The following is a 23,160-nucleotide window of genomic DNA, read 5'->3' as shown; positions in this document are numbered from 1 at the left end:
GCAGCTCTGGATTCTGGTCTATAACTCAAATACCCAAAAGACCTCCTCTACAGACCTATTGCACTATAATATAACCGTCGTAATAATTTCAGGGTGATTTTAAAGGTCACTGCAAGGAAACTGCAGTGAAGCTCCGCCCCATTCAGCCTCCGCGCACAGAATTCCTCCACGACGAAAAAGTAGTCCGCTGCTTAAACGTTTGTTACCTAAATAAGCTGATCAGAAGAAAAAATTATGAGATCTAGAATTTTGATAAGTGGATTGTTTGATACAGTCGAACAGTAAAAAGCTGACTTCGTTTACTGTTGCGACTGGCCAGGAAAGTAATACAAGACACCGCGGACCGCGGCCCAGTGTTAGCAACTGCTACTTTTTTGTGTCCTACTAAACAACAAAAAAAGACCACTCTTACTGAAGTCCTGATAAACCATGCAAAACCAGGTCTAACTATGCTAGCGCTAAACTGCCTTTTTTTTGTGAGTGGGGGTATACAATTTGCAGTTCAATGGATGAATTCATTTTGAATCACAGTGGTATATTTTATACTGTCAAACAAGATGCCACAGATTTCCCCACCATGTACGGGCCAGCTATGTGCAATGGCACCAATGGTTGCTTTATTTTATTTTTAACCACTTCTATACCTTCCATGTTTAGGCTGCTATTGTGTTTAACAGCACATCAGCGACTCATGAGCCTAACGCAAGGTTAGAGGTTTATTTTGTGAAAGAGGACAGTTTTTAAAACATCATAACTTGCTTAGGAGCTTTGATTCTTTAGGACACGAAGCTGCACATATGAACGACTGCATTTTCTCCATGCAGTAAGCTAGGGTCGAATGGGATGTGCTGGTAGTAAAATCTTGATGAATGTCTTTTCCTTCATTTGCCACTTTGGGCATAAAAATAAGATGTGTTTGTAGAGACTACATTTCTGCATGGCTCACATATCAGTTTCTCTTGCTTTGCAAGAATAAAGCTGTGAATTAGGCGTGCATGTCCAATGCAAAGAAAACAAAAGAACACTTCAAGGGAATGTTTCCGATGTGTGCATGACTTCAATTTTCTTAAGGTGCGGCTTTGTTCGGAAAAGCAGACCTATGAGCGCGCAAATACTGAGGAAAGAGAAAGGCGCGAAGATGCTGAAATTCGAATTTTGAATACAGATAGCTCAGCTTCCACAAAACACATTTAAAACGCATTCTTGCAGGAGGGTTTTCCTGAAGTAGCATCTGTTAATATCCCCAGAATATTGCACTTATACTGAGAGCCCCTTTAAGAACAAAATATAGAAGTAAGCAGAGACACGAAAAAAACTGAACCATGATACAGAAACATTTTTAAAAATCACTCATTTATTTGAAAAATAAATAGCTTTGGCCAAGTAGTAATAGGTGACCGCTGCATAGATAAAAATATCATTAAAGCAACACCTGCAAATTGTGGGGAAGAATAAATAAATATAAAATGTATATAAAATATAAAGAATATAAGAAGAATATAAAATGTATATGGCTACAGAGCTTTGGAGAAATTGAACAAATGATGAAATGAGTCAGTGAAACATAATACGTCCAGATAAATAAAATAAACAGCTTGAGAACGTGATGGGTTATTCACAATGAAACATAGGAAAAAAAATCAAGAAAAACCAATAAAGACACTGAATTACAAGAGCATAAAAAGGTAGGGCTAATGAAGCAGAGTTACAAATGTATGACATCCTGTCCGCTCTTTAGTCAATGATTAACATCATTAACAGACTTTCTAACCCTCTCATTTCATACTTAAGATTCCAAAACCGCCCAGGAATAAAACGGAGCTGAAAACGTGAAGATGGTTGTAGGAAAAGATGTCTTAATTTACAACAATGCATTTTTTAGCCATCAGCAGCCAAATGAAAGCCTCATGGAGATCAATGATGCACTCGAAAACACGAAAAAAAATTAGAGAAACATGTGAACCAGTTTAAAAACATTGCAGCACCTGCTGCAATAACCTGACACAATGAATACAAAATGCAAGGGCAAAAATGGGGTCTACATCTGACAAAACAAGAAAAAAAAGGAATGCGAAAGTGAGAGGGGCAAGTCCACTACTGCAATTTGCAATCGGTCTGTGCTTCCTCGCTTTCTGGTTTTGGCTTGCCGGCACTGGCCCGCTGCGACCTGGTCATGACGCCGCCAGCTGGCTTGGGTGCCGCACTGCCGGCTGGCGCTTTCTTCGCAGCAGGTGGTGCAGCACTGCTGGCCGATGCTTTCTTTGCACAAGGGGGTGCAGCAGCAGTGGAGGCGCTCTGCACTGGCACTGCCTTCTCGGCTTGTTGCTGCTGCTGCTCCTGTTGTTGATGCCGCTGCGGACGCTGCTTATGCAAGAGTGGGTGGTGGATGTGAACAAAGGCGGTTAGACAGCTCGCTGTGATAGCAAAGAGAGACTAGTTTCATCACAAGTGACTGCAAAGTGAACAGCAACTGTGGGAACGCAGTGCAGACACTAAAGGCTGTTCAACAAGAACGCCACCAGCAAGCAATTTCCAGCAACCGCCAAGAGTGGTAAGCACCACAGATATGTCTCTGGCGAAAGCAGTGCACGAGCAGAAGCATGGCTAAATCCTGTTCTGTAATAAAATGGCTGAGGCCGCAAAAAGTGCAGACTGCATACGGACAAGCTCAGGGGCAGAGAGCACTCCACAAAGTCACACCACCCATTTCTTCCCAACATAACATCAAGCCACCAGGAACGATCACTTTAAATGAACATACAATTGAAGCAACATACAAAGAAATGTGAAGTGCACCAACCAAGAGCTGCTTCGACTGTATAATGCTTCGAATGTATAACTCCACTAGGAAGTTATACATGTAGCCACAGTGGCTGTGTCACAAGGCCTGCGAGAGCCTTCAGCAATCTGGAACATAATTTGCGTTGAACTTTGCATCACAACTGCTAAGCAACGTGATCTAAATAAATCGGATCTTCAGTGAACAAACAAGCTTGTTTTCCCTCTGGTCAGCAATTTCATGACACATGGCACAGTGAGACATTCTGAACAAGATTTGCCGAGATCAGCATTTACAAACCAAAATATAGAGCCTATAAAGAAATCGAAGGAGCTTACAGTTCCCCTCAACTAGCTTCCGAAGTAAGTCCTACAAATGACCCTGCATGCACAGGAAAGCGTGTGACATAGCACCCTGACTTCCACACAATGTGGTGTCTGCCTCCTCAAGCAGGCTGTTGCATCACCCAGTGTAACATTTCATATTCTTGAGCCAAAAGTGATTACACACCCAATTCCTTGCATCCATTACAAAGTGACACAGGACACCGCATATCATCAGCCCTCATCCTTACCAAAACGGTTACTTCTTAAGACTAGAATAACCAATTTGGAGGAAGCCGTACCAGTACGGGACCTTACCAACCAACTAATTCCTTTTCTCGAATGTGTTCAAAGTAGTGCCGCTTGTTTCATCCACTCTAATTGCAACCGAACAGCAAGCATTTCGGTAACGAAAACTAGCCCCAACATCTCGTCTTCGTTGTCTCACTGCAAAATTCCCTGCTCAACCTTATTTCACAAACTGCTGTACCATTCACACTGTGTGGAACATACTCACAAAGTCTGTAAAGTGTCTCAAATGTAATAATAGATTTTTTTTCAGTGTCGTGAATGGAACCACTTTGCAGTGAAGCCGTGTCCACTGACGAAAAACAGCTATTTAGCGATCCCTTAGTTACCACTGCATAATCAAAAGGAAATTACTGTCTGCACCATTTTAAGTGAATTTTCTTTTGAGTTGTCCCCACTTTTATCTGCAATGCTGATGGGCCTGAGGGTACATCAGTAAATGAACACTCAGTGCCTGTTGCGCTTGTGCAGAAAATATTTTAAAATGAGAACAAGATATTATCGGCACACTATGCAAAAGGACACACATTTTTCAGAAAAGCAACAGCGATACTGAAGCATATGCAGTGCCAGGTTTACAGCTCGTCAGAAGCAATTCCTTCTTTACATATGACCAAATGAAACAAAACTTTTGTTAGGCACTTTGTTCTCATAACAAAGCTTTCCTTGGGAAGTCCCATATTTCATCTAGCAACAAAAAGAGCCTGCATGATAAAGTGGCATACCATGCTGCAAAAGAAAAGGCTACAACAGATGACAAAATGCGTCGCCAGCTAGACAAGACGAAAAACTTTTGTAGTAAAAACACAATGAGCGTATCTAATACCCCTGTCAAGCGGGCAAGTTAAGTGCACTTACAGAGAGTGTACTTCGCTGTAAGTACACTTTGTCGCATCTAAACGACGCAAGCGGAGTGTCACTCGCGGGAAAGTGCACTCCGCCAGGAGTGCGTTCACGGACCATACTTTGCTGGCCGAGTGCGTAGCCTCGACGCCAGCGGTTCCAATGGTACAAAATTTATAGTGCATAAAAAGTACTTACAGCTTTATTTTACGTGCTATAACACTGTTTTCAGAAAAAAAGTTTGTTGGTTATAGCTACAAGCGAAGCAACAAAACAAGTAAACGTGATCGGATGCAACATCGCTGCCCGCCGCCATCTTGTTTGTTGTCAAAATTCTGGATAGTCTTGGCTGGACTTGGCTGGAGTTGGCTTTTCTTCTATTTTCACTTTTTTTTTCATCGTTAAAAATAGTTGAACCTCGCTTTATTTGCGCTATCACGTTAAGGAATCAAATATTATGAGTCTTTTTTTCTTTTCTATCGTCCTGTTCAGAAATTCCGCTCATTTTCTGACGACATTTTTTTTTACTACGAGTGCACTTTGCTTTCCCGTTTAGCACCGCATAGCCCAAAGTGTCACTCGGGATGCCGAAGCGCACTCCCCGTAAGTGCACTTAACTTGCCCGCTTGACAGGGGTATAAACTTGTGCTGGATCGTGCAAGCTCACCTTTCGTGTATCTGCACCTGAACCTGCCCTGGTCCGGATGTTTGATGAATCTAGAGACAAAAAAATAAACCCAGCAATCTTAAGAAACGCCCATGGCTATTGCACTATTGGGGACAAAAGACTCTAGGACGCGTGAGAAGTGCTCATGACGCTTCAGTACTATGCCTAGCAGAGGTCATGCCATTTAACCATGAGACACTGACTTTCACCTGCACAAGTATGGTCTCAAGCCGCCAGCTGATAGCGAGCTAACGAGTTTGATTGCCGCTCATGTGTCCTGGAGACTCTTGTCCCTGACAGTACATGTGCACAGGAAGTGGTACTAAATTCTGACTGTGCATGTCTGCAGTCGCTACTGCCGCTTGCAACAAAAACGAAAATGGGAAGCAATTCATGAGATCAGTTGGTGATGGCGGCAGCATATAAAAAAAGCTGCAGTGCAGCGTTTTCAACATCCCCGGAGCCAGTGGCTTAGCCAATGTTTAGAGGCTCCAGCCATGCCTTGCATCGAACTAATGGCCAGTCAACAATTTCAAAGGCTCTCCTTAATTAGAAGTGTGCGTAATTTGAACAAATTTTCTCTCTTTTTAATTCAAAATTACTGAGACAGTCTGCAGTCTCAATATGCAAACACATTTAACACAGATACTATACTTGAGTGGCATTCATAAGAATAATTAAAAATGATGCAAAATTAGTTAATTTGACAAGAGTATTGGAATTCTGTTTAGGTAAAATTGCTTCACAAAGTTTGGAAGAATTAAACAATGCACAACACTTGTTTTACAATTACAAGGCTTGTCACAAACAATGCTGGTTTTGCTATCAGCGTGCCATAGACTCACCTGAGCTCTCTCATTCCAATACAGTCAACTCTCAATAATTCAAATTAAAGAAAAAAAAAACATTTGTTAAAATTACGCGCGCTTCTAATTAAGGAGAGCCTTTAAAACCCTTGGTGCTGACTGGAAATTAGTTAAAAAAAACTGGAAATTTGAACTAACAAGCGTCCACTGTACATTCATCAAGACACCAAAGCTGTCTGCCAGTACAATGTACTGGCTGCCGACAGAATTTTCTGGAACATGGAAACCATTTAAAAGCTTAATTTCTCAGCAGTCAAGCATGCGGCCATGAAATCAAGGGCGTGCCCTGCACTGCCCAGTGCAGCCTCAACAGTGCACATCAATGTTAGGCAACGCCTCCAGGCAGATAGAAAATTCAGATTTACTGCGACGTTTCCGTTCCAAAAACTTCCATAGGCATCTGCACATTGGAGCCTTTGTTGTAGGAAGCTATTGCAGCATTACATTCCACATCACAATATAAAAGCTTCATGCAAGAGGCAAGGCAAGAACGAGGAGGAGTTTGTGCAAGGAGCTCTGTAGAAAACCCATCACCGGACACTAGTCATGCCTCCACATACGCACTAAGACTATTAACACAACAGCCATAATGACGCTTCAATACACAGCAATAGCTAGATATATTCAGTAAATTTTCCACAAGGCAAGCAGCTAGACAATACTGCGACGTGGCAGTCATGTGGCACTGAAGGATGCATGCAAACGGCAAGGTGCTTTTTCCCATGGGTGCAATATTGTGTGCAACAGCGCTATGCAACAGCATCTGCAAGAGTGCAAAAGTAGTGTGTGCAAGAAGATGCATAATGGTGGTGGTTTTCTGAAATGCATAATGTGCCCATTAACCCTTTGAAGGTTTTTGCCGTATATGTACGGCGGCGGTTTTCTGTCCCGCAAGGTCTTTGCCGTACGGGTACGGTTTCGATCTTCCGTTTGAAATTTTGCGCCAAAAGAACAATGCGTGCTCACTGGGGGGTGCTGCCACCTCTTAGGACTTACAAGAAGTGTTTGAATTTTGTGCTGCCTTCTTACGGAGAAAAGCAGAACTTACGTCTAGCTTTAGCGCGGCGGCACAGACTGCGGCAACACCCCTTTTGTAGTTTTGGTTTCGCCGCGTGATCGCAACGGAGTTGCGCGAAATTTGAGTTTCCTTTTTGTCAGCACTATCTTGCAGTGGCTGCCGAAGTTGATTTCTATCTTTATTGGCGCTGCTCTTAGCTTGCTTATCACCGTTGCTCGCGAGGTATTCTCGCCCTCTGTGGCAACGCGCCTACGCGATTTCGATTCCGCCGCGGGATCGCAACGGAGTCGCGCGAAACGTGTTTTCTCTTTGTGGGCACTGTTTTGCAGAGGCGGCGAAAGTTGATTTCTATCTTTATTGGTGCTGCTCTTAGCTTGCTTATCACCATTGCTATTCTATTCTATTGAACATTTTCCAGTTGTGAGTGATGCTGTCACCAAAGTACTGTTCCTAATTTTTTTTTACTATTTATTCTCGATTATATACATTTTGTAGATTCAAGATCCGCAATAAAGTAATTTGACCACCTGGGAAAGTTTTCTTCAAAATAATTCGACCCTCAAAGGGTTAACCTCAATGCACTGCAGATTGTTCTGGCTTTTCTAATACGAGCTCAGTAAAGTGAGGCCTTAAACCTAATACAAACACAAAAAGGTAAAGGCAGTAAAGTTTAAAAATGCTCGACAAAAGCTGTCAGACATGTCTCTCAAGTGCAGTTCTGAGCAACTAAGCAAACATAAAGCCCGTCATATAACATGTAAACAGGCCACACGACTACTTATGGCAATAGACAGGTATACAAAAATGTTATTGGCAGTGACAAGCTGCTGATAAATAGAGCATTTTTTTTCTCGTGTGGCAGGACTTTTGAGTCGTTTGGCTTGCTCTGAGTTTGTTAGGTTGTAATACGATAGGCCTACTGAGAGTGCGGCTGATAACACTCTTTGCAGAATGCGGAACCAAGCCATGTGTAGCACCACACCTCTCGTAAACCGAAAAAAAAACGTCGGACAAGAACAAGCAAGAATGCAGCATTCCCAAGACGAACCCACACACCATCGTGCTACAGGCAAGCCGGCACGGAGCAGTGGCATGAAGCATGGGTGAAGCAGCAAGAGCCGACCATGAAGATGGATTCGTTTTGTGGGGGAAAAGAAATAACTGACCCCTGCCAAAGGGAGACATTCCGACGGCAGACTGCTTGGAGCGTCTCGTGTTTGGGCGCATTTGGGGCGATTCCAGCTGCTTACGCTTCGAAGCCACCTCCGCCCGCCGGCCTTCAACGAAGTTCTCTTTGTCCGCGATAGATGCCTGTGCTGAAGAAGCTGGGCCTACCACAAGACGCGACATGTATCACGACGCAAAAAGCACTTCATCCAAAAGAAAAAAAAAAGGCCAAGCCATACCAAGTACAGTAAAACCTCGTTTATACGTTTCAAAGAAAATGAGAGAAAAACGTATTATTCAGGAAACCGTAGATCCAAAACGCCTAATTTTGAAAAATGTAATTGTTGAATGAGGTATACTTTTCAACTGACAATTTCACATCACAAAAAAATGTCAATTAGAATTTCTTGGAGCAAGGCCGGAACCACTCCTTTTCTAGCACTTGCAGAATTAATCTGCTTTTGCGCTGTCCGTAGCATGGAAGAAACTGAAGAAACTTTGCAAAACAACCAATCCGCCGATGGCAATGGTGAAAGAGGCCGGAATCTCTTTCCTGGGCATAGCTGCAGGTCAGCTGGTGGGACATTATGAAGAACAAAAACTGCAAAATGAGGCTGGACAGAGGCAGATCTCTTCTCCATTTTGTTGTATTGCTTCGCCTCATAGCGCCGATGCACTGCGGAGAAGCCACCATAGTAGCTGACTGTTGGGAGTGTTGTTTCTCTCCACGCTACATTCTCCAGACATGGAACCGCTCGTATGCAAGTGCACCACTGCAGTTCTCAGATTCTTTGGCCCCTAGCCCTTAAAGGGAAACTGCATAGGTTTTAGAAATCAACGAGCTTAAGAGGGTCGAATGTGTGAAACCTGCAGGTAAAGCATGCAAAGTCTTTTTGGGCTAGCACTTGAAATAGTGAAGTAATCGCCGATTAAAATCCGGACACCATTCCAGCTTCTCCGCAGCGCACAACGCCAAGTGGGGGGCGCATGATGACGTCATCGAAGGTATGGGTACATCTCCAACGCACAAACGCGTGCTTTGAAGGAAAAAAACCAACGCCACCGAAGGCGAACCCTGCCGAGAGTTGTTTGGCAGCGTCTAACGCGTCAGGGCAGGGTGTGGCTGACGACAGCGGTAATTTGAAATCATACCTTCCATGACGTCACGCTGAGTTTCCCTGCACTTCTCCGGTGCATTGAGGAGAAGCGCAAAATTCAATCGTCGATTACGTCACTATTTTAAATGCTAGTGAAGATACACTTGGCATGCTTTACCTGCAGCCTATAAAGATCTGTATCCTTGAATGTCGCGAAATTCTCAAAAAAGTGCTGCAGTTGCCCTTTAAGTGCTGTGAAGTGCTCTGGAATGGCCCACTCAAACGTTAGCACAGTTTATTTTTTGATTACTACTTTTCCCCTTTGCATGTATGCACTGCAATGAAACCACCACGGCAGGGGAATGCCGCTGCATTCCGGCACTTCATGTCCAGTGCACCCAGGCTTGGCCCACTCACATGTTTGCACATGTTCGTTTGCTCGCTGATCGTACTATATGACTACAGTTTGTTGAAATTTCGAATGCAGTAGCTGGGAAATCTTGTAATCCAGGAAAGTAATAACCGCAAGAAAAATGGTGCAACTCTGAGGGAAATTTTCACTGCCTGAAATCGAGCTTATAAACTGGAAAATTGTATGAACCGGGAACGTATGAACCAGGTTTTACTTTAGAGTGGCAAGGTCACAAAATTCATTATGCTCCCACACTGTGACAATTCTTCATCGGATTTCTTTTTTCCAGCTGCTTAGTTGTCCCACTCATTCCCCAGTTCTTATTACGCACCTAGGAAATAATGGTGCAGTACAAAGCCCAAGCCTGCCTATCCAACACATTCACAGTTTACTTTTGCCACTGGTTCAACAACACTTTCGCAAGTGTTCAAGCAGTTCACTTGTTCATCAATGCTTGTAGAAAGCTGGTCAATGCAGCCCGCATGTGAAGATGATTCAAAATCTCTGCTCCAAACATTTATTCTAGGACAACTTCGACGGCATTCAAGCTTCGCTGCAAATAAGTTTGTTTTTGTTTGGTAAAAACCTACTCGTGAAAAAAACCTTGTTAACACTCACAATGGGGAAGTCCACGCTGTTGCGCTGGCGTTGCCGTTTTGGTGCCGGCCGCTTGCTCTTGCACCAGGCCAATCCTGGAGGAGGAAGCGGTGGCGCGGCGGTTTCTCGTCACCACCCCTGCAATGGAAGCTGACGAGGGCGCCCCCCTGCTCGTCGATGTCTGGGCCCCCTGTGGCTTGGAAGGCTGGGCACGGCTGCAATGGCATGCAGAATTCTGGAGAAGCACTATCACGACAGCAGAAGCCACAAAAATTGGAGAATTAAAAGCACTGACCTCACCAATGCCTTCCCAGTTCTCTTTAAGCCTCCACAAAAATAACAAGCGGCCTGTTTATCACAGGTCTCAAATACGCAGCCCACTGGCCCTAAAGATTTAAGCCGCTGTTCCGGACAAACCTCACTTGTTCCCTTTGTTTTGCCCTCCTATGATTTGCAGCTGCAAATAATTCCTTGACATCCAGTTGTCCACACCCACTTCGGTAGCTCTTTTTTTTTTCATAAATCATCATCATCATCAGCCTGACTACGCCCACTGCAGGTCAAATGCCTCTCCTATGTCTCTCCAATTAACCCTGTCCTTCGCCAGCCACGGCCACCGTATTCCCGAAAATTTCTTAATCTCATCCGCCCACCTAATTTTCTGCCGCCCCCTGCTACGCTTGCTTTCTCTTGGAATCCACTCCGTTACCCTTAAAAACCAGCGGTTATCTTGCCTTCGCATTACATGCCCTACCCAAGCCCACTGTATGAATGCCTAGGCCCTAACTAGGACAGGAGGAAAATTTTTAAAAAAAGGAAAAGAAAATTTGATCAGTGAGTGGCCTCCTTTGCTGAGCTTCCAAGATATTAGCTTTTGTTTTTGTGCCTAATTTTACCCCCTCCGCCGTCCCCCTCATCGCTTTGCCAACTGTACTTTGGGAGAATCACTCCAATTGCTTATAGCAGATTATTTTTAGCAGTGGGCCTTTTTTTTTTAAGGGGCCATACATTCGCGCACACTTTTTATCACGCATTTTAAGAGGGAAAGGACGGAAGCCAAGAAACATGAGGTTGCTCAGCACTTTTTAAAAGCCTCTTGCATTCCCCAAGGCTAAAAAGATTGAGGACCCCCGCGATCGGCCCAAAGGTAGTGGCAGGTAAGGTGTGCATTCTACTAAACACCATGCACCACGGATAGATTGCCGAAACTAGACAGAAGACTGTTCATACTTTAGACAGACCCTCAGCAAAAAAAACGGACTAGCAGGGCGTTCTCACCTCGGCTGGGAAAAGAGTGACCGCTTTGTTGCCACTGTTGCTGGCCTGGAAGCAGCAGAGGCCACGCGATCGTCAGAAGACTTCGTGGCTGACGCTTGCTTCGACAATGTCCTCTTAAACAGCTTCGCAGCAGGGGTGCCCGAAGCAGATTTGTCGTCCCTGCATGCTGACACAGTCATGCAAAACTCCGCCTTGTTTGGACTTTGGGCGTGGACGCTCAGCTGCGTGACGACGGGCGTGTGCTGCATCACTCCAGACTTGGAAGGCGTCGCTGGGGTAGCAACGCCACTAACACCGTCACGCTCCTCCTTGTTGCTTGTTGAGGCGCCGGGATTCTCCCTGCATTTCACGGTGGAGCCCACAGGAATCAAGAACGGAGGTTGGCAGATCACAGCATAGTCTGCCCAAGTTTTGCGATGATGTAGAGAGTATAGACAGAAGGCAAACTCCACTCCTTGGGGACACAGAATAACGCCTCACAAGCACTACAAGCAGATCAGAGCCAAACAGTTGCGGGCAGAATCTAGTGACCAGAAGCATTTCAGCAGTTTCGTGTTACACTTGGCACACCTCGGGTAGTGCTTAATTTTGCCACACGGCACTTAATTCTCGCAGTCGGTGTGGGCACAGCGTCGTCACGTGGCTGTTTCACAGCAGCGTGCCTTCATCTCAGCGAGCGATAAATGGCTCCAACTACAGTCTGATGCAACTCGAGAATAGAGCAGCAGGTGCCCCTCAAAGGAGGCCCTTCAACCAATGGTGTGGACCAATTTCAATGACGCCCTGGTTAATCCAATTAATCCATGGTTAATCCCCTCTCATCTGCTACTCCTCTGTGATGTCACAGTAGTAGGTGCAAAGGGATTAACCCCAACATAATGACAATCGGTCGATGCCACTGGCTGAAGGGCCGCCTTAGAGGGACGTATCCGCTTCGTTGTTGAGTTGTATCTGACAAACAGTACTCTGGTGGTGTTTGTACTTGACAACGGCCAAGCCGCAGCACAGCCTTCAGACTGTTCTGGCCATCCTGCTGAACCACTGCCCCCATTGCACAAGGGTTGCACATCACCTACATCATCAACCTTGCTGGATAAAAACACATCAGCAGACTGTGCCTTCAAGCAGGCATGGGAGCAGTTTTATCATGCGAATGTCTCAGAGAATGCGTTTGTCTGTGCAGGTAAGTAATGATATTTCTATGTTCACTAAGATGTCAAGGAACGCAAGCCACCGCTGTTCCCATACCCACGAGTGCTGATTTTAAATTGTTCAGTGTTTTGATGTACCCGGCCAGTTGCTTTTGCTGTCAGGAGACCCACACTCCGTTGCATACACAGCAGGCAACGCTGCCAAAGCTAGCACGCCTGCTAGCACAGGCTAAGTGCGCACCGGAAAAATAGTTTGCCATGCGACTAAAGTGATCACAAGCATATTTCGTTGAGACAAACCTCAAGTGCCGTGGCTGGCACCTCCTCGACTTCTGTTTTACCCCTTGCCACAATTTATCCTGAGACTCATGGTGATATGACACGCAGCTGGTAGGGTGAATCGCTATTACTTATTCTGTATCCAACAAGTAGTTCCCACTCAGTGAAAATTATAGCCAGAGGGCCCGAACACAGAGTGCCTCACAACTTCAACTGTGATTTTCAATGCTACCACATCATTTCATACTGCTATTTGTTCTCGTTCGAACACTCACCGAAGTTTCGAGAAGAACGAACGATATGTGGCGCAGTAATACCGTATTTACTCGCGTAATAGGTGCACTCGCATAATAGGCGCACCCCTAGTTAGGGCGCGAAAAATCAGATTTTTTTATTTCCGCGCATAATAGGCGCACCCCGAACTTGGCACTGTGATCAATACTGTATTTACACGATTGCAAGCCGACGCCTCGCCACCCCCCGCTTCCCAATCTTTATTTTAACAAAGTTTTTGCTGAACTGACTACTAGTCCCTACTAGTGCTGCTGCCGTCGCAGCTGCTGCGGACCCACAGCACGTACAACGACATCGCGTAGAACAGCCGCACACAGTTTTCAGGGATGCTCACTTTAAACATCTGTTTGGAAAGCTTCATCTCCAGCCGGAAACGTTCTCGACTTAGGCCCGCGAAAACCTCGGCGCTTGGAGTCACGTACAAAAATTTAGGGATGCCGCAGTCGCAACTGCCGCACTTCTCGGCCACGTCGTATTTTCCGACCTGCCGCACGCTTGCCGCGTTTGAGAGCAAACTCCCAGCCGTATAGCTGTTAAGGTGCTTGCCCATCCAGCTAAAACAGCAACGCTCCGAGGCAAAGCCATAAACCACGATAACTATCGCGCTACCGCAAATCCCGGCACTTGACAGCAACAACAACAAAAAAAAAACGAGCTGGAGATGCTGATGGCGATATAGATAGCGAAAGCTCGTGGCGGAGGAAAACGATGATGATGATGATGAGCTTGGCCTTGGGCGGCGTCTGGAAGCTCCTGTGCGCGTGTGTGGCCTCCGCGATCAAGCGCCCGTTGCGCGCAGCCGGAGCCGATCGCGGAGGCCTCGGCGCGTGCATTCCGAAAGTTTTGGTGCGGCCCTTACACGGACCTTTTTTTTTTAAACATTTTCTTCACGAAAACGGGGTGCGGTAATATAGTTTTGCGGATGAACTATTTCCACAGCCTCCGCAGCGCTGACTGTATGTATGAAATGGAGTATAGAGGTTAACGTTGTCCAAAAACAGATAACTGAAAAAGAGCTGCAGAAAACGCAGCGATATGTTGCCTTCTTAGAAGGAGCTCATTCACACACTGCTAAAATGGAAAAAGAGCAGTCACAATCAATTAGTTTGGTTTAGTTTATAGGATTTAACATCCCAAAGTGACTCAGGCTATGAGGAATGCCGTAATAAAGGCTCCGAATAACTTCGACCAGCTGTGATTTTTTAAGTACACTGACACTGCACAGCACACGGGCCTCTAGCATTTCGCCTCCATCAAAATGCAACTGCCACAGCCGGGATCGAACCTGCGTCTTTCGGGTCAGCAGCAGAGTGCTGGGAGCAGACAAGATGGGAGCAGAAATGGCAGCAGATAGGAAAAGCTAGTAAATGTAATTTCAGACTGCTTTAAAATGAGCATTACGAAAGACTTAGTTCAATGAGCAGATGGGATTGATGCCTTCTGAAACAGCATTTGTCATCGATTGTTTTGAAGTTCCATTCCTTTAAAATGAAGAAACAAATTTTAGAGCGAAAGTACTCATGCGCTCACCAACACCAAGAATCTTGTCATCTTTGGGCCTTGTACCATTGCCTAGCAATAGCGACACAACGCTAAGTTAAAAAGAAATAAAATCAATATCGACAACTGGGACTTGAACCTGCAGCGGAGCGAACAGATCAGCTTGGCGGCTGCTGCACGAGATCCCTAGACTATCACCACAGCCGAACATGCCTCATGTCAAACTGCAACCCATTCTCACACTATGCACTGCACAGTCTTCTTTGTCCACTAATACTTCCTAAGCTTTCGCACAATAGTCAGTTTAACCTAATTAAGACCCTGAAACTTTTACTCTAATCTATCAAGCTTAAAAGGTAAACGTCCCACTACAAGTGAAGGGTAATCTTTAGAAACAGGCCGGGCCAGAAAGAAGCTGTCTCAGTTCATGAAGGATCAAAAATTTGCACAACAAGCACAGGTATAACAAACTACGTCACACCTGCGGTAACTCAGGACGTTCTACGTCCGCCGCTTAGGAGCGTGGGTGGCGCTGGTGAACACTCTCAAGGTTAGGTTACTTGTAAACATAAATACCCCCGAAAGCAGAAGGTTTGACAGCCGTCGCCGTAGCTCAGAGGTAGAGCACCGGACGCGTAATTCGGAGGTCATGGGTTCGGATCCCACCGGCGGCATGTGGTTGTTTTTTCTTCTGCTTTTCTAATCAATTGGCTTTAAGCGATGACATATTCAGTAATATTCTAAATTGATCAACACCACAAAATAAATAAATTAATTAAAAAAAAAATCCCCTGTGCCCCTTGGTTTCTGTGGCTGTTGGCTTCTGTCATATTTACAACGAGCCCCTCATTCCCCTTCCTTGTTTGCTTAATTGCTTAGCGAGGGCCTCGGTTCTGGCAGCCTTGATGCCATAGGAAGCATAAGTGGGTTCTCACACTGCTTCCACCCTCTCCGTTCGATGACTTTCTACGTCACACCTGCGGTAACTCAGGACGTTCTACGTCCGCCGTTTAGGAACGTGGGTGGCGCTGATGAACACTCTCAAGGTTAGGTTACTTGTAAACATAAATACCCCCGAAAGCAGAAGGTTTGACAGCCGTCGCTGTAGCTCAGAGGTAGAGCACCAGACGCGTAATTCGGAGGTCATGGGTTCGGATCCCACCGGCGGCATGTGGTTGTTTTTTCTTCTGCTTTTCTAATCAATTGGCTTTAAGCGATGACATATTCAGTAATATTCTAAATTGATCAACACCACAAAATAAATAAATTAATTTAAAAAAAAAATCCCCTGTGCCCCTTGGTTTCTGTGGCTGTTGGCTTCTGTCAAACTATATGTTAGTACCACGTGCTACGGCTATAATTCTTTTCTCAATAGCATACAGCAGAATTTCAATGATACAAATCTCTAGGGGCCGCGAAAAAATTTGCGTCCCCCAAAATTTCGTATCATCCAAAGCGAAGAAAATTCGCATGTAGAAGCATGGGAAATTAATTTATGCAGATCTGAGCTGACGGGATTAACAGCTGCGTGGCAGCAACTCGCTACTCGCAATGCACACAGAGCAACTGGAGATCGTCGCTTAGTTCTCCCTGCGAGTACAGCATGACTAGCGACCGCGGAGCCTGTGATGTACGGGCAGTGTTCAGTGCTCGAGGGTGTGGTCGTGGCTCGAGCATGCGTATCATCCATAGTGGTGCGGGAGGTAGTTCAGACAATCTGAAATTCTGCACATTGTACACAATCGACTCTGGCCGGGGAATTTCAAGAATTCGTATCATGCTGAAATTTGTGTCAACCGTGTTCCTATCATCGAAATTCTACTGTAATAGGCTGAATCTCTGGGACACTCCCCTGTTCATCGCAACACTTCCGACAAGAAGCGGAGAATACAATAAACAAAAAACGCAAGCACTGCAAAAACCAAACAAGGCATGAAACGGAGCCTACCACAAAATGCCAATTCGGCGGCGTGAAATAAGAGTGCAAGCTAGGCTGTACTCAGGTTGCAATGAAGATGCAACGACCAGTAATTTCAGCTCATGGGGGGAGGGGGACAAAAAAAAAAAATCAGTCCAATTCAGACCAATCAAGCATCCTCACAGCTCTGAAATGCGCGACTTGTAGATGCGCATTCGAGAGCGCAGCCAGGCGACGGACTCCTTGCTCTTGTCCAGCTCCGCCTTGAGAGAGGAGACCCGGCTCCAGGCAGCTATGGAGTCTTCTTGCTTCTCCGTCAACTCTCGGCGCAGGTCCTGCAGTGCAGTCTCCAGCTCCTGCAATCAATTAAACCTCAAACTTTTAAAATGCATCCTTTCGCAGGCTCTGAAAGGTGCATATAAATGAACCAAATACTGTGTGCGCATGTGTGTGTGTGTGTGTGCATGGGGGGGTCTTAGCTTGTCAGCGCGATCCCACAGAAAACTGAAATACAATAAGTACAACTTGTTTGTAATTAGTACAACCATGCCCGATTTTTACTGCCTCAGATGTGCAATTACTCCCTCATTACAAACTTACTCCACCTAGGGGGATCTTCCTAAGCACTGGGCTAGTCCCTTCCAGAAGAAAAAAAAAACATACCATACTGTAAACTTAGAGAGTAGATGTACATCTGAAATACATTTTCAGCAAGGCCATAACGCATCAACAGGTGGATCATAGGTGGCGGAATTCGTCCACCTGTGTTAGCCAGGTATTTGGGCTGTGGAACAGGAGCTTCTTCCTCCTGTTTCTTTTCTGCAAGCTAGAGAACGAGCATGGGACCCGAGGCTGCTTTCGAGACTTCAGGAGCTTTCATATCATTTCTCAGCTGGACAGCGCTCCCAGCTTCCATCGCCATTTCTGGTGCTCGTTACTGCTGCTAATTATTATTATTATTATTATTATTATTATTATTGTAATGGGAACGACCGGCATCCATTCAGGCGGTGCGACAAAGAGGTGAACGAAGTGCTGTGCTGGTTCCGGAGTGACTCCTGGGTGTGTGCCTGCCGTGACGCGTCTTCGATCAACGGCCTCCGACCTGAGCTTCGAGGATGCACCCGTACATTATTATTACAATATTATCAATAATCTTTGATTTTTCCACCAGAGACAATGAAGGGGGTCATGGGTAAAATCCGCTTCGTAATTACATTCGTAATTTTGACCCCTCTACTACTCACCCTGTTTCACCACTGTGCTTGCGCATGGCAGATGTCTCGTCAAAGAGACAGGTTGGTCCGAGCCGCACCATTGGTGATGGCTTTGAGTGAATGGCCAGTCTGAGTGCAGCACTCGCTTCTTTTTTTGAAAAGTAAAAGGAAGTATGGCGCCGTCTACAGTGGTGCTGGACCAAGACAGCAGAACTCTCTTGAAGAAAAACATGAGGGGACACTTGAGCTCCGCCTTAGGGGTATGACTCAATAACATTAATGGGTCCCTTGAGCGTCCTGGGGTCCTCTTTGCATATCACTTCGCAGACACGGATACTGTTCTTTCACCATCACATGACGCTTAACCTACCCTGAAGAGTACAACAGCACTTTGCCTAAAGCCCATATACCGGGTGTCCCAACTAAATCTAACCAAACTTTCAAAAAAGGCGAAGCGTCCTAGTCCAGTGAAACCAACTCAGGGTTGTTCATAGTCGCGTGACCTAGTCTTGAGTATTTTTTTCGCTCTTCAAAGTTACTTAATTAGTTAAGTTTAATTAGCTAACCTTTTAATTATTAACTTCACGAAGAAAGTGTCCATGCAAAAGTTTTAGATCACCTCGAAAAACCGCTAGTAGTGCTGTTTCCGTCAAGTTACGATTTACGTACTAGCTTCATTTATTGGCCTTAAAAGAAAGTTGTCGTGTGACCAGCTGCTCGCTCACTTCTCTGCCCCAATGTGCACACAAAGTCTCATCGAGGAGAAGACTCCAGAAAAAAATAGATTTCATTCTTTAAGGCGCGTCTTGGGACGTTGAAGTGGCACAGTTGTCACGTGGAAGCTTTTTCTTATTGTGCGGGTTATGGTTAAAGGCCGGTAAAAACTACTTTACGTAAATATTACTTTGCTGCAAATGTCTCAGTAAGCTGTTTCTCAAAGCGATCTACAACTTTTCCATTCACACTTTGTTCCTTAAGTCAATAATTAAAAAGTTAGTTAAGTGGCACAGTTGTCACGTGGAAGCTTTTTCTTATTGTGCGGGTTATGGTTAAAGGTGCACTGAAGAGGAATCTGAACTTGTCTTTTTGCCGCGGGAACTCGATCTACACGTTCCTAGCATTCTTAGAAACTGCGACTTATTGCCCTGTATGGCCGATTTCCCTAATTAAATCGAATTAACGGCCGGCTCCCGCCCTTTTTTTTTAATTCTGCCTCGTACGGTGGGCGGAGTCGACCAACGCGTGGAGTGCCTTTCACCCAGTCCGGTGGCGGCTTGCCGCTCTGCCATCGGCGGAGTAATACGTAGTAGTCCGTAGTAGCAAATAGTCCGCGCGTATTTTTATTTCTGCGGGCTTATTTTGCGGCTATATTATCTGCGAATGAAACTATTTATTCATGGAAACCTAAAAAACAAAATAAAGCGAAAGCAAAGCCTCCACGGAGCTGGCTGAAAGGAACTTCACGCGTTGGTCGACTCCGCCCATCGTACGAGGCAGAATTTAAAAAAAAGGGCGGGAGCCGGACGTTAATTCGATTTAATTAGGGAAATCGGCCATACAGGGCAATAAGTTGCAGTTTCTAAGAATGCTAGGAACGTGTAGATCGAGGTCCCGCGGCAAAAAGACAAGTTCAGAATCCTCTTCAGTGCACCTTTAAAGGCCGGTAAAAACTACTTTACGTAAATATTACTTTGCTGCAAATGTCTCAGTAAGCTGTTTCTCAAAGCGATCTACAACTTTTCCATTCACACTTTGTTCCTCAAGTCAATAATTAAAAAGTTAGTTAATTAATCTTAACTAATCAGTCAACCTTGAAGAACGAAAAAAATACTGCAGACTAGGTCACGCGACTCTAAACAACCCTCATTTGGTTTCAGACGACTAGGACACTCTGTGTTTTTTAAAAGCTTGGTTACATTTAGCTGGGACACCTGGTATATGCAGAAATGATCATACCCTGGTAGGTAGCTGTTTCAAACACAGCCCACCAGTGGGGATTGTGACACCCAGGTTGCTCTCCCCGAGTAACCTCTCATGACGAATCATTAGTTTAACTGCCACCTGCCATGGTGGGCAGTTTGCTCACAATCCGCAAGGGCAAGCTGCCACCTGCTCACAATCCGGTGGGCAGGTTGTGATGCAGCCACAAGGTCACATGACATAGGTGGCAGGATGACCACCTGCTGTTTTGCTCACGGATTTTTTTACAGAACGGGAGCCATAAAGGGCAACTCGGGGGTTTTTCGAGGTCAACGTAGTCTAATGAAACTTTTGCCCTATAGTAATTTCCTCTTTGTCCGGATCCTCTCCATCAACTTTCGGAGCTGTGCGGAGATTAACTCCTGTGCAAATTGACTGTAGAGTTTGCTGTTTTCGTGGCCTCAGTTCAGGCGATTTTTGCGGGCAACACTGTGTTTGTGATGTCACAAACAGTAATCATACGTTATTAACCACTCCCCGCATTAACAACAAGTTATAAGGTTTAAGAGAGTGCTTTGTTGGGTCAGTCGGTCAATCATTGTTCAGATTCCTCTTCAGTGCACCTTTAACCATAACCCGCACAATAAGAAAAAGCTTCCACGTGACAACTGTGCCACTTAACTAACTTTTTAATTATTGACTTAAGGAACAAAGTGTGAATGGAAAAGTTGTAGATCGCTTTAAGAAACAGCTTACTGAGACATTTGCAGCAAAGTAATATTTACGTAAAGTAGTTTTTACCGGCCTTTAACCATAACCCACACAATAAGAAAAAGCTTCCACGTGACAACTGTGCCACTTCAACGTCCCAAGACGCGCCTTAAAGAATGAAATCTATTTTTTTCTGGAGTCTTCTCCTCGATGAGACTTTGTGTGCACATTGGGGCAGAGAAGTGAGCGAGCAGCTGGTCACACGACAACTTTCTTTTAAGGCCAATAAATGAAGCTAGTACGTAAATCGTAACTTGACGGAAACAGCACTACTAGCGGTTTTTCGAGGTGATCTAAAACTTTTGCATGGACACTTTCTTCGTGAAGTTAATAATTAAAAAGTTAGCTAATTAAACTTAACTAATTAAGTAACTTTGAAGAGCGAAAAAAATACTCAAGACTAGGTCACGCGACTATGAACAACCCTGAGTTGGTTTCACTGGACTAGGACGCTTCGCCTTTTTTGAAAGTTTGGTTAGATTTAGTTGGGACACCCGGTATATGGGCTTTAGGCAAAGTGCTGTTGTACTCTTCAGGGTAGGTTAAGCGTCATGTGATGGTGAAAGAACAGTATCCGTGTCTGCGAAGTGATATGCAAAGAGGACCCCAGGACGCTCAAGGGACCCATTAATGTTATTGAGTCATACCCCTAAGGCGGAGCTCAAGTGTCCCCTCATGTTTTTCTTCAAGAGAGTTCTGCTGTCTTGGTCCAGCACCACTGTAGACGGCGCCATACTTCCTTTTACTTTTCAAAAAAAGAAGCGAGTGCTGCACTCAGACTGGCCATTCACTCAAAGCCATCACCAATGGTGCGGCTCGGACCAACCTGTCTCTTTGACGAGACATCTGCCATGCGCAAGCACAGTGGTGAAACAGGGTGAGTAGTAGAGGGGTCAAAATTACGAATGTAATTACGAAGCGGATTTTACCCATGACCCCCTTCATTGTCTCTGGTGGAAAAATCAAAGATTATTGATAATATTGTAATAATAATGTACGGGTGCATCCTCGAAGCTCAGGTCGGAGGCCGTTGATCGAAGACGCGTCACGGCAGGCACACACCCAGGAGTCACTCCGGAACCAGCACAGCACTTCGTTCACCTCTTTGTCGCACCGCCTGAATGGATGCCGGTCGTTCCCATTACAATAATAATAATAATAATAATAATAATAATAATAATAATAATAATTAGCAGCAGTAACGAGCAGTAACGAAATGCACGTGCGGATTGACAAAACAGTGCAACAAAATAGTGTACTTGCATGTGGCTGAGTTCAAAGCGCTTACAAGTACAACTGAAGTACAACTGAAGAAATCTACTACAAGCAATTACAGCCCAATCAGTCCAAAAATAAGGTGAATAAAGGAAAGGTGGCGGTTGCGGCATCCATGGGTAATGGGGCATTCACATGAGAAAGGATTCCACCCCTCTGGAGTGTGGAGAGTGTGCACATGCCACAAAAAAAACATTGTGTGCCGTTGGGTGCCTGGACAGGTCTAGTGTTGGAGGTGCCAACTACTACAGGGGGCGGTAGGCACCACTCCCTGCCTCCGCAGGAAGTCAGCTGAGGGCCACCATCGCCAAAGGCGAACAAAACTAATAGCACAGATAAGCTAATGGGGGCCAGGTTGGGGCACCCGTGCCTTTCCACCATGGGAACGGAGTAGCGGCCTCTGTCCCCCTCCCCCCCCCATGTGGATCCCAACTAAGGCTCTTAGTTTCCAGCGCTTCCGCAAAAACAACAAAAAACAACAACAACACTGATTTAAGCTTTTTTCACACAGAATTGTGTGTTAGCAACCACATTCTCATTTTTTGATACTAGCCTTGTTGTGGACATCAGTAAGAATGCCACAACAATAAGAAAACAACTAATTAGCCTTGTTTACTTTAAAGGGTTAGTCTACTCACAGAGAAGAGCGTATAAATAATGACATATTCTGGTAGTTGGCACCCTATAACGTCAATAACGAGGGAACTTCTCGCGGTTTAAGCAGGAATTTATATTTTAATTAGGCATTAAAAGTCGCGTAAAAATGCATGGTGACAACCCGAAACATTCTTTTCATTGCAGCAGGTGGTAGACTTTTTTTGTAGCAGCATAGGTTAATATACTACGACCGCTGGTATGCCCCAATGTCACAGAAATGTATGTTTTGTTCTAGTAAACTGCAGAAGGCGCACCGCTCGCTTCTTCTGTAAATCACATGAATATTTACAGTTTAACTTTGCTTAATCATATTTCAAAAAGTGTTTTTGAAAAAAGAAGGGCTCACCGACGACGCCGCTACGCATGCATTGCCGCATCCGTCTCTATGTCTGCTAGAAGGGTGCGTTCACACCTGTCCAAAATCCGGTGAGCGAAGCATACTTGCTCGCCGCAAAAACTAGGACTTGTTCTCATCTCATCTGTTGACGCCCAGGCAAGGGGGAACCGCCGCGACGCTGCTGTTTCTCGCTCTTGCACGTCGCCGCTCGCGGCGTACACAGATACAGTGAGAAAAAAGCATAAATTTGCGCTGCCTACGTACGCTAAACGCAGCCGCATTCCAACTTTTCAGCGTATGCTAGCAGAGACGCAGAAATAAACTCAGCCTATAGTGACTCCATCTGGTTGTCAGGACGGGAACCATTACTGTAAACAAACAGACTCTCCTCTTAAACCTAGAAGCGACAGAATCGTCACTCTAAGTAAAAAAATTAAGCAAATTTATCTTTTATACGTTTTATTATAGGCGAGGCGAGACGAAGC

General features: G+C 45.1%; 1 protein-coding gene across 1 annotated transcript in view; it reads right to left on the bottom strand.

Moving 5' to 3' along the window:
* Nucleotides 1-1,334: 1,334 nt before the first annotated feature.
* The window catches only part of LOC149358470 (uncharacterized), a 32,250-nt gene continuing 10,424 nt past the window's right edge, over nt 1,335-23,160 (bottom strand). The window contains exons 5-10 of the mRNA XM_089567552.1: nt 16,682-16,854; nt 11,357-11,695; nt 10,100-10,293; nt 7,972-8,136; nt 4,922-4,971; nt 1,335-2,361 (exon numbers count right to left, since the gene is read on the bottom strand). Coding sequence (XP_089423678.1) covers nt 2,095-2,361; nt 4,922-4,971; nt 7,972-8,136; nt 10,100-10,293; nt 11,357-11,695; nt 16,682-16,854 — 1,188 coding nt within the window. The 3' untranslated portion in view covers nt 1,335-2,094. The remainder of the gene's footprint in view (nt 2,362-4,921; nt 4,972-7,971; nt 8,137-10,099; nt 10,294-11,356; nt 11,696-16,681; nt 16,855-23,160) is intronic.

This window comes from Amblyomma mixtum, chromosome 2, assembly GCF_055824585.1.
Source record: "Amblyomma mixtum isolate Tamu chromosome 2, ASM5582458v1, whole genome shotgun sequence".
NCBI lineage: Eukaryota > Metazoa > Arthropoda > Arachnida > Ixodida > Ixodidae > Amblyomma > Amblyomma mixtum.
The sequence above is the reverse complement of the archived record's forward strand: the minus strand, read 5'-3'. Positions and strand labels throughout refer to the sequence as shown.